At 41.3% G+C, this 15,652-nt stretch overlaps 1 protein-coding gene across 2 annotated transcripts in view; it reads right to left on the bottom strand.

Annotated features, from left to right (window-relative positions):
- The window catches only part of TGFBR2 (transforming growth factor beta receptor 2), a 59,825-nt gene that overhangs the window by 29,003 nt on the left and 15,170 nt on the right, over window positions 1-15,652 (bottom strand). For both annotated transcript variants that reach the window (XM_066571467.1, XM_066571515.1), the window contains exons 2-3: window positions 3,350-3,521; window positions 1,497-1,687 (exon numbers count right to left, since the gene is read on the bottom strand). In XM_066571467.1, the coding sequence (XP_066427564.1) occupies window positions 1,497-1,687; window positions 3,350-3,521 (363 nt within the window). The remainder of the gene's footprint in view (window positions 1-1,496; window positions 1,688-3,349; window positions 3,522-15,652) is intronic.

Raw genomic sequence — 15,652 nt, 5'->3', positions numbered from 1 at the left:
ATTTCATTCAGCTACATAGCTCCAGGAAAAACAGCTATAACGTGGCTAACACAAAATTTAGCCAAAATCCACAAGGGTGTGGTTCATATTGTACAAAAACACTAGGCAGCTGACCCAGAGTAAGATCTCTTCTCTGGGGACACATTCTTTAAAAAAAAAACCAAGCAATCTCTCTACCTGGGTCTACCACTTGTGCTCATATCAATACCAGTATATATTCCAAATCCTTTAAAGGTCACCCAAGTAAGGGTTGGTCACACAACCACAGATGAGCAGTCAGGTTGTCTGGTTTCAAATCAAGCTTGATGAGGGGATGAGGAAGATGGGGATGAGGGCTGGCACCAGAAAGGGATAGCCTGGGCCAAGGGAAGCAAAGGCATGCTAGCTTGCTCTTGGCTAATTTGGTGTGGTTTTGTGACCTAAACTAGTTGGCCTTCTTGGAGGCTAGGAAGTGAGAGCTACAATTGCTCACATAGTCATTCACCGCAGCACAGTCCCACACCAGGTTTCCTAGGAGTGGAAACTGCATCCCAAGCCTTCGTTATCTGAGGTAACAAGGACCTAATTATATCCTTTTCTGAGGAATTTATGGGTGATGGGGATGGGTGTGGTGTGCCACACCCCTTCAGAAGTGTGAATACATAAATTTCTCCATAGGATACCTCACCCTTCCCTGTCAGAAACCTGACTTTGTCTCAGTAAAATAATCACAGCAGGTAGGACAAAACAAAGCAAAAGGGGTGTGTGCACCCACACACATCTGTGTGTGCAGCAGGAGGTCCACCAACACTGCACACACCTGTACTGCCTTCATTGTGTCTGCAGTGGCCCGCATCAGAGCTCGTGGAGTGGAAGGGGAATGGGTTGTGCGCTTGTGGTTTGGTCTGCACTCACATTTCCCTGGTTTACCTGAACTCACATACACTGCCTTGTGCCATATAGGTGTGGGGCAAAACATTCCCCAGAGAAGGAACCTAGCTTCTTCACACTCACCACAAGGGAGGTGCAGATGGTCAGTTACACCAGAGAAGCTGACTTAAAATTCACATTCTATCAGGTTATCAGTAACATCTCTATATGCAGATAACACACTCAGGCAATACAGCCTTTTAGAAAAGGTAGGACCTTAAAAATGGCATTTGCTTTACTTTAGATTTCATAATGTAATTAGCATGTGTTGCATTTTGGTGTGCCAACAGACCAACTGAAAACATCCTGCTTTCATCTTCCATCATCTTTTAAGTGCAATATCTTGAGCTGAATATGAGACTTACTTCAAAATGAGGACAGCCTGGCAGGAAGAAGTACCCTCAGAACACAGAAAAAAAAGATTGAGATTTTGCAAGATTCAAGAAAGACTAAAAGAGCAGCTGCCATTAGAAGTTCTCCCCCACAAAATGCAATTCCAAAGGACATGGGTATAACACAGTTAATATTAACACAGTTAATATTACTTGCAAGGAATGTAGGAATGCAAGGTAAATTATTAAACCTACCTGATGTAAAAATGAGCATATCATTGCATTCTTCACCTGTGCAGGAACACATGAACATCAATCCCCCATCATCCTTCTTTTCCCTCATCAAACACTGCTCTGATTGATAGTCATCCAAAAAGTGACCATACAGTGCTTCTAGGGGGTCGTGGCATATCGTTTCTAATGTCACATTTTCATCATTCTGTCTCCTAAAAATGAAAAGGAGAAAACTGAAATCAAAAAAGGAATATTTTATAAAGGGAGCAGACAGGACCACGCCTGGCCAAAATTTACCTCTTTTGAGAACATAAATGGCATTTAAAGAGCATCCTATGTTTTTCTCTGTCTTTGTTGAATAGGGAAAATTTGGCACTGTCTGGGCTCCTCACATTTGTACAATGGCACAGCTATTCCTGTATCATATTCCTGCTAAGCTCACAAGAGTGCTTCTGAAAATTTCACTTGGAATTATTCAAGCTAATGCTTGATGAACTGCTGTGAACTTCAGAACATACTTTTGGTTTTTGCGGTCACTAAGCAGACAGTAAAAATCTGTGGGAAATTACAATAAAAACTGAATTATTTCCTCAAAATCAGAGAATTTCTAGTGAGTTGGTCTTTTCATTTTGCTTTCGAAGCCTACAATCAGCACAGTTTGTGCACTGAAGGAGTTATATACAAAACCCCCCCCTCAACCAACCAAAAACACCCCAGCAAAATATCAATCATAAAAACCGATGCAAGTTAGAGTTGCCTCACAGTCAGGGAAATATTTACAGCTCATAATCTGGACCATATTCCTGTGCTTTGTCCTGGTCCACAGATTTAATTTCATTGACAAAAGACTTGTTGGCAAAAAAGCACTTTACAGTTCTCAACTTACTTGCCTTTTGGATAAATGGTCATGAAAAATCCAACATGTAACTTAAATTTTACAACAGCTCCTTTTTATGGCAATAATAGACACTGATGACTTACTGAAGAATCACAGGAGAAATATGGAAAAGCACACTGGACTGATCCTGAACTGAAATGCCTACTTCCAATTATGCTGAACATCTCAATTCAATGGACACAACTAATTCCTCAGTACATGAATTAGTTATGTCCCTCTGGAAGTGGTTCTAATTATTTTACTAAATCAGCAGCAATGCTGCAAACACTCTGTTGTGTTCCTTTAGTCCAGTTATTAACTCATTAAGAGTGGTTCTGGCTTTCTTTGGTAGGACTGGATTCCCATTTATGAAAGGGCAAGGGATGCTCCAGTTTTTAGACTGGAACCCAAGCTTAAAGCAAATAAATCCAAAAAAGATTTACAATTCATTTTCATAAACTCTTGATTTCTTTGAACCTAGACAGAGGCTACATAAAAAGCATCATGCCTACATCAAAGTCTCTACCTACACAGAAGTTTTTTCCCATTAAGAGGAAATATTTCTACCTATACATGGCAATAAGCCTCTTGTGATAAACCTACATAATCTAGTTCCCTTGAAACCTGAGAGAGAATTGTCTTTGTTCAGCAACTGTCACTACAATCCTCTCTTGAGCCTGAAATCTGTTTCTACTCTTGAGTGCTGTGGGTGGATACAACTTAATGGCTTGCACAAAACCATGCCTCTTTTCCAATAACAGCGTAAGCTGGAACAGAACTGTTTTAGAAAAAAACAAGTCCCCAGAACATTTCATATCAGAATTGTTAACCTCAAGCAACTCTTGGTATGCTATGCAGAGATATGAGCTGGAAGCAGGAGAGCAAAGCCTGATGAGGGAGCAGGGACATTCTGAATATCAGAGCAATCAAGTAAAGTACTAAGCAGCGATGAATGAGGGTGTGCTCCTGTCCCCGCCTGTATGAAGAAATAACTTACCATACAGCAACACAGACTTCACTACTCTTCTCACAGATAGAAGTGATGTTGCAGTTACTCCTGCACTGATGTTGGTTTGAGCAGGTTGTTACTTTAATATCACAAAACTTGCATAGGTTTGACATTTTCAGTCCACTTTCCTTATTTCTTTCTACAGGTGATGTAAATTCAGCTTAAGGAAAAAAAAAAGGAAACTCAATAATGGTAGATGATGAGATTGCATTATTGCTTATTATGAAGATAAGGTTTTCATCAGCAGCAAACATTTCCTCTTACCTTAAATTAGAAAATCTTTGATCTTTCACAGCTACCAATTTTCTTTACAACAAGGTAAGTGCCATGATGTCAAGACCAGGTTAATCAAAGTGAATTTGAAAAGCGAAATGAACTTCTATTGACTTCAGAGGGAGCAAAAGTTGCTACGCAATTTGCAGAATTATGCATTTTCCAAAACCAGTTTGCGCTGAAATAGCTCCTCTGCACTCACCCATTTGCATTACTTACAGGCAGTGTATCTGTCCCCCATTTATAACACTGCATCATGGCCTGTGTGCCACAGTAACTGTGGGTTCCACACTGAGAATGCACATTAGCTGTGTGACATCATTATAAGATGGATCAGCATGAATTTCGCAATTTTGTCTTTCCTAACCTGAGGCATAACCTAGGTGTCATCTCTAATCTGATTACTGTTCACACATAAAAAACACAGAGCTGGAACAGACTTTGAGCTTAAGGTAGGTGGCCTGCCAGAGGATGTGGGTGAAACTAAAGCTAGAAATGCAATAGGGCATCTGTGCAGCTCATGTGATCTACTGCAGGAGTCTAACTGGGCCAACTGCAGGGGACTTGAACTCAAACTAACTGGCAATGACAGCCTGTCTTTGACCCAACAGCTACTTTTCTGCACCCAGAAATTGAGTAATTAGATGCTTACTGGTTCTGAGTCTCAGTACTTACCATCTGCTTCAGTGTGGCAGCAGTAAGGAAAGAGATATTTTTGCGCTATTTGTTTGAACTTCAGGAAATATCCTTTTAGCTCAAAAACTATTTTGAAAAGACAGTGTAACTACAAGGAACAGAAAATGCTGACACAAAATTCTTCCTAAAGCTAAAACGAACATGCAACTATCTGAAGTGGAGCAGACCATCAACAACAGTTTCAGTCTGACTCACTTCGCAATGTAATTGGAAAAGTAGGGTGAACCACTTTGAGGAGATACTGGGCTTACATGCAGCACAGCCCTTCTCTTGTAGCCACCTGCATGTTAAAACTGTGTTCATATTGCTTTCTGTAGCCAAATGTTGCTAGTCAACCTGTAATAGGCAACCAGGGATTTATAATTTCCCCCTCTCTCTACTCAATTAGCTGAGAAATCAATTTTTTCCTTCTAGAACTTCACTTTTTACTACCATTAGACTATTTTACTACAGGAAATAAATACACATGATTTTTCCAGGAGGAAATAAAAAAGCCTCTTGCTAACATTTTCAATTGAGTTCTGAACCATTGTGAAAGATGGAGAGAAAGGTTTCAGCTCTCCATCCAAACCACACATCTTTCTCATCACTAGCATGCTCTGGTACTGATCTAAGGTTTCTGATCTAACAGCCACCATACTCAGAGGCAAAACTTGCAATGGTTCTATGGTATAGAAGAGGATGCTACGCAGAGGGGTGGTTAGGATGAGCTCACTGGGTGTGGCAGTGTGCTCCTCCCTGCTTTTGGCTCAAGCAAGAGCTAGCAGTGGTGGTTGTGAGGGCTGCACCTGGCTTAAAGCTGGACTCTGGGAAGACAGATAACAGCACAATAGCTGAGGGCCATAAAACTTACTCAGCAGCTGAGGTCTAGTTGAGCATGCGCCAAGCAAAATACAGCTGGCATGCAAATACTACTATAAGTCAATCATCTTACTCCATAAATAGGGAACAGCCCAGGGTCTGCTGAGCTCTCCTGCACAGCTGTGGGCTGCATGCCAGGATCTCCCCTTGAACAGGGATGCCTCTTGAAGTTGTGAGAATACTTATTGCACTAAATACTCAGTAAGTGAAATGGGAATAAGCATGTTGAAACTTTGAAATCTTAGCTAAGTGAGATAAAGGACTGCTTGTGCTTGTATAATCCTTTAGACCTAAGTTCCTAGCCTGGAACTACGTCTGGATCCAGACACACATGGAAACCACCTGAGAAAGGGATTAAGAATGTGAGGGGGTCCTTTCTGAACCTCATGACTCAACGTGAGGGTGTCTCTGACAGTTTGTCCCACCTTCTCCTCAATGCAGTAAATAACCAAGTGTTTGTCGCCATCAAAGCTTGTTATAGCACTGTCATGTTTACTGTCAAGCTTTGTCAAAATAAACATTGCTACTTTTCCAAGGGAGGTGTGCCACCCCATTTGCAACACTGGGAGCTCTTACATGGGTGGAGAATGCTGGCAGGATATTATGGGCTGGCGGAATTTTAAGCCCCAGGTAAACATTTCTTGTTCTGTTGTGTTGCAACAACTCCCAGTAGCCATGTAGAAGAACAAAGCCTCATTGAAGCAAGTGTGGTAGGAACTCAGAAGGTCTTGAATGTACTGTTCTATGAAATACATGTCAACATAATCCTCACTATAGCAAATGGGACATCTCTTCTGGATGGTGTACATCTCTTCTTCCTTACCACATGCTGAAGAGAAACTAATAGCTGTCATAACTTATCTAGGTTGCAGTAATGATCCAAACAACTTGATAATGAGGGACTGTCCCCCTACCCAGAAAAAACCCCAATCCATGGTGCTAAAAGCCTGGAACGAAAATAGAGACAAATACTGAGGAGGTGAAGTGACTCACCCAAATGTACACAGGAAACCTGTGGCAGGGGTACCTGCAACTGAGCACAGGGGAAAGGCATCAGCTGCATCTATGCTGCTTTCAGCTCTGAGCTCACATGGCAGCTGTGGCACGATGGATGCCTGTGCCATGAACATGACTCAGTCCCCTCCAGTGCCCACAGCACTGGAGCCAAGAGCCAAATGAAGGTGGGTCCTTAAGTAAACTATTTCAAGCACATTATATTTGTTGAGAGAAAGGGTTTGGTTCCTATGCCATCCCTGACTTGCAAGGTTCTACCAAGGCTCACCCACTGGAACAAATGGATGAAAATAAATATGTTTGGACCTCTTCCAAGGAGGGATATCCAACCCAAACTACTTGATTAAAAAAAAAAAAAAAGAATAAATAAAGAAAAAAAGCCCATCTGGAAAGCAGCAATCCCCTGTAAGGTCACAAACCTTAAGTTTCTAAGGTAGGCATTAGTTTAACCACTAGCAACAGTAGCAAAAGGTTGTCCACTTAGGACCAAGTAATTTCTGATCAGGTTTAATTACTATCAAAAGCTAATGGGGTTTTGGGACTTCCAGAACTGACTACACTTGTATTTTCTCCCCAAAATTCTTCTAACAGAGGCTGACAGATCAGTGACTCTTTATTCATGCCTCTGGCAGTTCAAAAAACTGTCTAAACTGCCCAGGTGGACAAATTTTATTCCATGCTTCAACACTTGGTTTAAAGTGGTACTGCAGTTTACTTTCCGTAAGACTGTCATAATGCTCTAGCAGACGTAGGTCTGTTGTTTGTTATTACTCCTTGGCCTTGTCCACTGTGATAACCCATCTAGTTCCAAACTAAAGCCATGTTTGACTTTTTCCATCTGATGCTGAAACCACACCCTGCAGATGGCCTGAGAGGAAATCTGGAGTTAGATAGGAACTTCGATGTCACTCTTTGATTACAGATGGCTACTAGACTCTGAGAATTTAGAAATCCTGAAAAGATGGGTCTTCTTCCAAGTCACATGAACTCACACCTATCTTAAATCAACCAAGTCCTGCCTGGAGAATGACAAATTGGTAGGATTCTTCCCTAGGAAAGTGTATTCACTCATTGCCTGAGGGATTCATAAGCAAGGAGTGGTTCAGGACCAGCAGAATGCTCCTCTTCTTGTAGTCACTTAAATGTCCACCTCTAAAAGTATTTGACTATCCTGCTGCACACCTCATACCACACGAGCCATCTCAAGATTTTCTCCTGTTAAGAAAACCAAAGTCACTTGAATACTGTGGACAGCAGCAACCTTTGATTTTGCAAGAAAAAAAAGTGGATATAATGAAAAAGTTAAAAGAGAAATCACAGATTTGCAAAGGTGAATGAAGCCATCCTAAAGTGTGTGCTTGTCTCCTAAAATTTGAATTTGCCACCCACTGTCTAATGTTAGTTTTCTTATTTTGACTTCTACAGGAAGCCTAATTCTAGCTTTCTTTGCTTCTTTGTCCACGGAGAGGGCTCCAAATAAAAGACTGTGCTTTCTTGGCTATGAAAATTTCAGCCAACCAGTTCAGCAGAGATCAGCCGCTGTGGTTAAAATGTATGGAACATGCAAGTCAACACGTGGGCTGGACATTACAGAAGACACACTAGAGCAGTCACATTAGAAATGTCCACTCCATAGATTCTGGTGGAGCCAAGCTTGCAGAATATCACTTCTCTTCTGCGGTTCACATCTTTATTTATGATTTCCTAGGATGTCATAAACAGGACACCTCACCCAAAGTCTATTGACTTTGCTTGAAGTGGTTTGCTTTGCATCTGTTGTCTGTAGATACGTAACTTCTATTGAGGCTTAACGTTGTAGTTTACTTTTCTCTTATTTTTAAAACCATTACAGAATTCTCACAAGCTAACAACATTAAATAAAGCCCAAACTAACATGCTGTCTTTTTGGAAATATCTACACTGGAAAACTTTTTATGTCTTCGGATGCATTTCAGAAACAGCAGCCAATTTCTCTTACTCCTATCTTGTAAAATCCTGTCACAGCACTTCTATTCTCTCATCCAGTGTCTCTGGCACATGTATACTTATAAAACAGCAGGCAGATCCCATCCTCCCCCAAAAAAAAAATGCTGAGAGAGACATTGGGATGGGAACTCAACTACTCAGCTGCTGTGAGATAATTCCACCTGATGGGAGAGATTTGAAGATTTCATTCCACTACATCATGGAAATCTGCCAGGAGGACATTGTCTGTATCAGAGAGCCTTGAAGTAGATTGTCCTTGTTCTCCCAAAGAGCACAGCTCCATGACATCATATATCTGTGTTTAGAAAGCACAGTAGCAGCTATGAAGAGCATCCAAACTGTATTGCCTTCTCATCCAACAGAAAGACATCAAGTTTTGCCAGGAACTGTACTAAACACAGCATGACTTCTGTTTTGACTACTATCCCCAGCACATTATCTACAGTCCTAGTGGAACTTTGACAATTATGGAGACACTGCCAGCTTCATTAAATTTGCCTTACACATATTGATGAATTAATTGCAGGAGTGAGAGAGTCAAGGAAAATGCATGACCTGAGTTTTGCTTTCAAGACCTGGATGTATATCCTGATGGGTACTCTTAAACATACTGATTGTGTCCAGTGTGGTAATACAAGGAAGTGAAGATGGAAACATAATCAATCCTAAAGATAAAAAAAATCATGAGTTACAAAATCACAAGACTTGTCAGACAAATCATGGAAATAAAGGAAGGGAAAAAACACAACCAAAAACCCCCTGAAAAGCAAAAAGACAAACCCCAAGCAACCAAAAAACACAATTGTTGGGTTCTTCCTTACTTGCCATTGCTGTCTGTACTCTTAAGAGTGCTTTTTGAGACATGTTTTGAAACTTTGGCCATGAGCAGGAGGGTTGGAATTACTGTCTAACTAGAATAAAAGACACGATAAAATGAAAATAAATCATTGGGATCCAGGAGGTGGATCTTCAAGAAAAATAGCTGTATTCCTATTACTCATCACAAAATCACAGGAGCTGGCAACACTGCAGATCACCTAGTAACTCCCATCACAACAGGGAGGGTTTCATAAGGTTACTTCAGGGAAACCCTATGAAATATGTATTTTCAGTTTTTCAGTTGCAGCTGCCATTTCTAAGCTTAATGTCATCTGGGCTGAAATGGAGTGTCACTCTGGTACATACTCTTATTTTCACCATGTGAGTATGAGCTCACAATGTTCACACTATCTTGGACACAGCTTTGGGTGCAGTCCTTTATCTCAACCATGAGCTACCCCAGTAGGATTACCACGGGTACAGGACTTTTATGCTTTTGTGACTGTTTCTATTAAGATTAACAACAATGATTATCAAGAGTGCTGAGACAGCCTCTGTAAAGCCAAACATGTGCTATCTTTTACGTACAACTAAAATATGTCAGAGGAAAACAGGTTCCATGAATGTTTAACTATCCCTGTGGCAGGACTCCAGGAAACCACATTCCTATGGATTGGTCTGCAGAATCTCTCAGCCTCGATCTTTATCATGCGTAGTCACAGATCACTGACTACCACAGAGCACAACAGCTGCCTTAGTCAGTACTTAAAGTTGTGCCTTTGAGTGTACTGATTGCACTTTTGCAAATTTCAGGGGCTCAGCAGTGGATAAAAGCCAAAATAACCTGTTCCAACACAGTACTTTGTGAACTACTTGGAGGAGATGCATCTCATGGCTTCCCCCTGTCATGTTAAAGCTTTTGCCCATTGTATGAAAAAAATGCAAGTCACACCTATCACACCAAAGAACGATTTGGTGGGGCCCACAGGCTTTTTGAGGTTTGTGCAACTGGCTCTTCAGCTATGACTGAGAAGTCTGCTAGGAAAGAAGAGAGCAGACTGGGTAAGCCATGTTGACCTGCCAGACCTAGGCAAGAGTAGTTTGGCCACCCCCAGGTGAAGAAAGGCCAAGGCAGAAGAAAGGAAAGCCAGAAAACCACTGATGAACTGCACTGAATTTGGGAAAACAACATTTCTCACCTACCAGCAGGCAAGGTATAGGGGGAAGGTACATGCAGAGGGAGAAGACAAAAGGAAAAGGAGCAGGAGTTGGAAAACTCCATTTAACTTGCCTCTGCAGTAGAAGTGACTGGCTTTTAACAGCAAGTGGAACTGGCAAAACTTTGCTGTAGGGATTGCTGCAGGCACTGACACAGACACAGAATCAAATCTGACAGGAGCTGGGGGAAGGGACACAACCAGAGAAAGTAAGAGAGGGAACAGCACACTGGAGATCCCGAAGATGAAGATAATTTTTGTACTTAAGGCATTAAAATACCACTATTTTTATCCACTATTTCCAAAATGAGTGATCATTAGCAGTTTTAATCATGGGCTAGGCTCTTCTCTCTGGTACAGGGCCCGGCAGTGCCTCAAACATGCCTAAGAACAGAGCTCACTGTCATGACTGACTGACAGCAGTGCAGGTGAGAGGAGACTCCAGCTCAGCACTTAAAATAGAAGTGTGAAAGCATTCTGAAAACATTATTGTGATGCCTCAAATAATGAGATAGATTTTCACCTGCGGATCCTTAACTTGCAATGCATTTTCTGGCCACTATTTAGCACTCCATGGCTGGCGGAACAAAAGAATACTGTCTCCAAGCAAAGAGGCTGAAAAAAATCTAAATGATGGCTTCCCATAGGGCACTTAAATGGACATTTCATCTTCTCCTGACTTTAACCCACAGCCTCCCTAACAAAGCACACAGGAATGGGGAACCATATGTGAAATAACAGCAAGTTCAATTTATTCAATTATGACTACAGGGTCTAGGTTTTTTCCTGCATAATGCATTGAGTTTGGAATTTACTGGAAGTTTTCTTCGGTGGTTAACCCCTCCTGGGACTTCAAATACCCAATGGACATAGAACACAGCAATGCTCATCTGGTTCTGAAGATTAGCAAAAACAGCTTTCCTGCTTTGCTGGAATAAGCATGATTCATGGTTCAGAACTGACATTTGCATAACTAACTCTGACCTGTGCACTAAGAAGCATATTCTGCATCTAAACCTCCTTTTGTATTCTCCTCTGCTCAGTAAAAGCTGTCATTACTTCACTTGAAACAGAGCTGAAAGAGTATAAACACTTCAGCTTTGTACAAATATTATTTTTCCAACTGATATGGTCTGAAAATAGACAGCAGTCATTCAAGCATAATACAGTTATTTCTGTAATATTTTTTCATGACAGATGAGTCTCTGTGGAAGACCCCCTAACATTTAGAACATACATAATTAGGAATAATTCTGACTCAGAAAAACACAAATATGTCCCTACTCTCTGCTACAGAACCTTGCCCATGCAAGGTTCCACAAACACATGCAATTGTACCTTCTATGCAGGTTGAACGGAGTTTCTGAACCCATTGCATCTCTTCCCTCAGCCAGTCAAGAAAGCCTGTTTATAGTAACCTGCTTCTCTCCACTCCTGTTCCCTCAGTAGTCACACCACTGCCTGCCTGCTTCAAAGTATGATAGAGCTCTTAATTCTTCATAATAGCAATGGGGAAGGTGAATCATTTGTCCTGATGGAGGCACATATTGCCTCCGAAAGCTTAATTTATATTTCTTCCCCTTATATCTCTTATGACAAAAGTAATGAGGAACATCCATCTTAAAGAGCCATTTACCCTGTTTTCAAGGGTCTATTTATTAAACTCCCAGTTTCCAACAGGGAAATTCAGAAGCCCACCCAGTATAGGTGGAACAGAATTTATTTGCTAAAAATGTTATGGCTAAGCTATTTCTATTAGCCATGAAGTATTCCATAGAGACACACCCTGGCACTTCAGTTTATCTGCAAGGCCACTGAATGTGCTCAATTTCACATGTGAACTGAAAGGCCCATGAGATCATAAAAGAAATTGATCATATTCTTAAGGTAACAGTGCTGCTTATTGGGAGGCATCGCTTTCTTACTTACAAGCAGTCCTTAATGCTTGTCTTGGGATATCTGCTTAATGCAAAGGCAATCTTGTCTGCCTTTTTAGGTGCATCCTCACTGGACAGGCTACAGGTGGGAGGAAGGCAGAGAAGGTTTGAAGACTATGTCTCAGATCAAGGGACTGCATCTTCTGCTAAACTTCTGGGCACTAGAACACATTAGGATCCATGGTACAGGCAAAGAGGCAAATTTCGAAAGTGCTAGGAGCTTCCTGCTGTATGGTATTGCCAAACCCTATCATCCTTCCCATGGGGAATTGCAGCTGTGGTTCTTCTGATGGACAGAGTTGGTGGGCACATTGGTACAGTTCCTGTTTTTCCCTTACAATGACAACTGTTGTTCTGGCTCTTTGCTGTGACAGCAGAGCATGCTGTGCAGAGGGAGCCCTGCCCTCAACTCCCATAGACCATGCACCACCAAAGACATATAGAAATCAAAAATAGTAACATACTTGCTTGGCCAAACACTCACAAATTACACTCCTACAGGACTTTACTCTTATTTAGTATAAGGCCTCATCCTGCCTAACTTTTTGAATAGCTACAAGTAACTAAGCACCGGCCTGGCAGACACACACTATCACATGAATTCATTGCAATTAATTAAAACGGTTGAGATTTTAAGGTTTTTATCAAATCCTGCTAAAGCTGGATCCTGTTAAGTTTCCTTAGTACAGGTTGTATTAGGAACAAGTCTAGTCAGACTCAAAATTGAGACTTACCACACATAAAGTTGTTGTGGTTTATTCAATTCCTTTAAAATCAGCTATAAGCTCAAGAGGTCTGAATTCTGTGCGTGAAAAAAGCTTTTGTGTAACTTGATTATCTATCTGCAACATTTTCAGCAGTAATAAGGAAGGCTGGATAGATAGCAGAAAATAATCTCTTCCAAATGCAAAATGGAAATTATTTGAAGACTGTTCTCTACACTGGCAGCATACAGAAAATCAGGTGGCAAAAAGCCAAATCTTTCTGCTGAAACTACAGTTAACTCTCTCTAGTTAACCCTTGCTACAGCTAAACTCCTGCCAAATGTATATCCTCTACTGTATTCAAAAGAGCACACTAAGATTAAAACAGAGGGAACTGTGAAAATACTAACTAGAAGCTGCCATGGCTTGCCAAGAGTTAATACAGGTGGGCAGATATTTATTAATCCTGTTTGTTCACTCAGAAGACTGGCAGGCACTTCCAAACCCTCTCTGGTCTCAGAGACCTACCTGCAGGAAAGGTTATGAGAATACATTAGTTTGGGAGAAGACTTCTGCTTGCTTTTTAAAGTAGTGAAAACGAAGCACAGACATAAAGACTGTGACAAATCACACAAAACAGGAAATTCAAAGCTACGTCTGACTCCCACAGGTTCCCTTTGATACAGCCAGGTTGCTCGGTGAATCAGAAAAGGTATCACTCCTGTATTTGCCATTTTATACTTTTAATTCTCATTTTTTATTAGCTTTACTAGTCTGCCCTAAAAACTACTGACACACACTTTCCTAACAGGTTTAGAAGTCAGAAAGCCATATTCATCTTCCCTTTTGAAAGGCTCCTGCCACATGTAGCTTTACAGAGCCCTCATCAGATCCCTCCTTTGGGGATGCCACTGCAAAGGCCTGCTCATACACACATCTGACATCTTCATTTTAATGTTCCTTTCTGATGCAAAGAAACAGCATATTTTGAGAACAACAATTGTCTGCCTCAAGGAGAAATCCTCAGATCATTTTTCAGAAAAATTACAAATTTGCTTCCAAGGCATTGTGAACAAAACAGATCTTCCCTTTTTCCTTTTTTTTTTTTCCTGTCTCTCTAGTGAGGCTATAGAGGATTATCTGCACAAAGAATTTTGAAAAAAACGTCAGTCACGCACCCCTGCTCGTTATTTGTTCACACCCCCCACTGCACTTTCTCCTGACTCCCAGAGGAATCAGACCACACCTTACCACACCTCCCTCCCCCTCCAAAGGCCAGCCTGACCCAGAAGAGTTCTCCAGTCTAGACATCTATCTGACAACACAAACACAATGAAGAATGTGGTATGAGGAGTGGCAACCCACAGCTGGGGAAAGGAAAAACTGCATATTTCAGCTGCAGCAGCAAGGGCAGAGAAAAGTCTTAGTGGATCTATGACTGGAGCTACTTCTGGGGAAAGGTCAGGCTGCCCAACATGCCAGGGACATGGGAGACCTGCCTTCTGCTGCTGTCTCCAACCCACAGTCTGCTTTCAAATGTTACATACCCTGAGACAGATGTCACAGCCCTTCCAGGAGAGGAAACAGGGGCTCTGCAGTTAGCCTTTTCTGCCAGGCATCATCACTGCAAGAGCAGATGGGATTTGCTTAGGACTCATCAGCATGGCTTATGATGCTTTGGGGAGCATTCCAAGGACTGATGTTTCTTCCCAGACATTTCTGCAGAAGCACCTCAGGCCTCATAGTTGTTTCAAACCACTGTAAAAGTGGATTCGAGGTTATTTTAATTTTGAAGTATAGAAAAAGGACTTTCGGTGCCTCAAGTTAACATTTTACAGGATGTATTTGAGAAGACAGGTGACTTGAGAAGATAGTCACTCTCTGTGACTGTTTCTTCAGCAGTACAGAGATCTATCAGATGCCTCCTCTTCACAGGATAATGGAAGAGTCAGAACAGTCTTGTTTTTAGAATTCAATTTTTTCAAGAGGAAGGATATTAAAGGGACAGAGAGTATGTGAAGCATATATCCTCTGTCTGATGTGAAACATTTGATTTTGCTGCAGTTCTGTAATGTGAACACAAAAAATAAAATTCAACCAGTCACCCCAATTCTGCTTTGTTTCAGGGGAAAAGTGTGATGAATATTTACCTGAAACCGGCACAAGTCTGGGAAAACACTCTGTAAAACCAGACAAAAGTTTTACCTTCTGTTCTGAAACTTCTGCTGAACTGCAACTTGTATCTCTCATTTCAAATATCCTGCTTCTGACTACAATTCCTTCCTCTAAACTGGAATCAAGAGCCTGTGGACCAACGAACAGACTTTAGTCAAACAAAGCCAAACTCAAATAATGGATTTGGGATTTATAAAAAAAAAAGTAAATCAAAAGCAATCTTAAAATATAATACAGTAATTGGAATGGGCTGCATCTGTTCAAATATCAGTTTAAGCATCACATTTACAAGTAGGAAACACTGCAGAATTATGAAGCACAAGGGGCAGAAATAGCATGAGCAAGACATAAAAGGATTTTATGTCCAATGGCATGGTTTGGAGCACACAAATAGCAGGCCTGCCATTCAGTGTTCTAATCTTACCTAGGCAGAGATATTTGAACAGAAGTTTCTCACTCTTTTTCCACACCCAGCTCCGTAGTGAGCCTCTGCACTGGCCCTTCACAAGTGCACCTTTTGTGCCAGCTGTGAGTTAGGGGGTGCTTTGGGCCTCCAACCAAAACCCACATTCTTCAGGCATGATCTCAGCAACCTGGACAGCCAGGATT

The sequence above is a fragment of the Molothrus aeneus genome, chromosome 1 (genome assembly GCF_037042795.1).
Source record: "Molothrus aeneus isolate 106 chromosome 1, BPBGC_Maene_1.0, whole genome shotgun sequence".
In the NCBI taxonomy this organism is placed as follows: domain Eukaryota; kingdom Metazoa; phylum Chordata; class Aves; order Passeriformes; family Icteridae; genus Molothrus; species Molothrus aeneus.
Note: the sequence above shows the minus strand (reverse complement) of the source record. Positions and strands in the feature narration are given on the sequence as shown.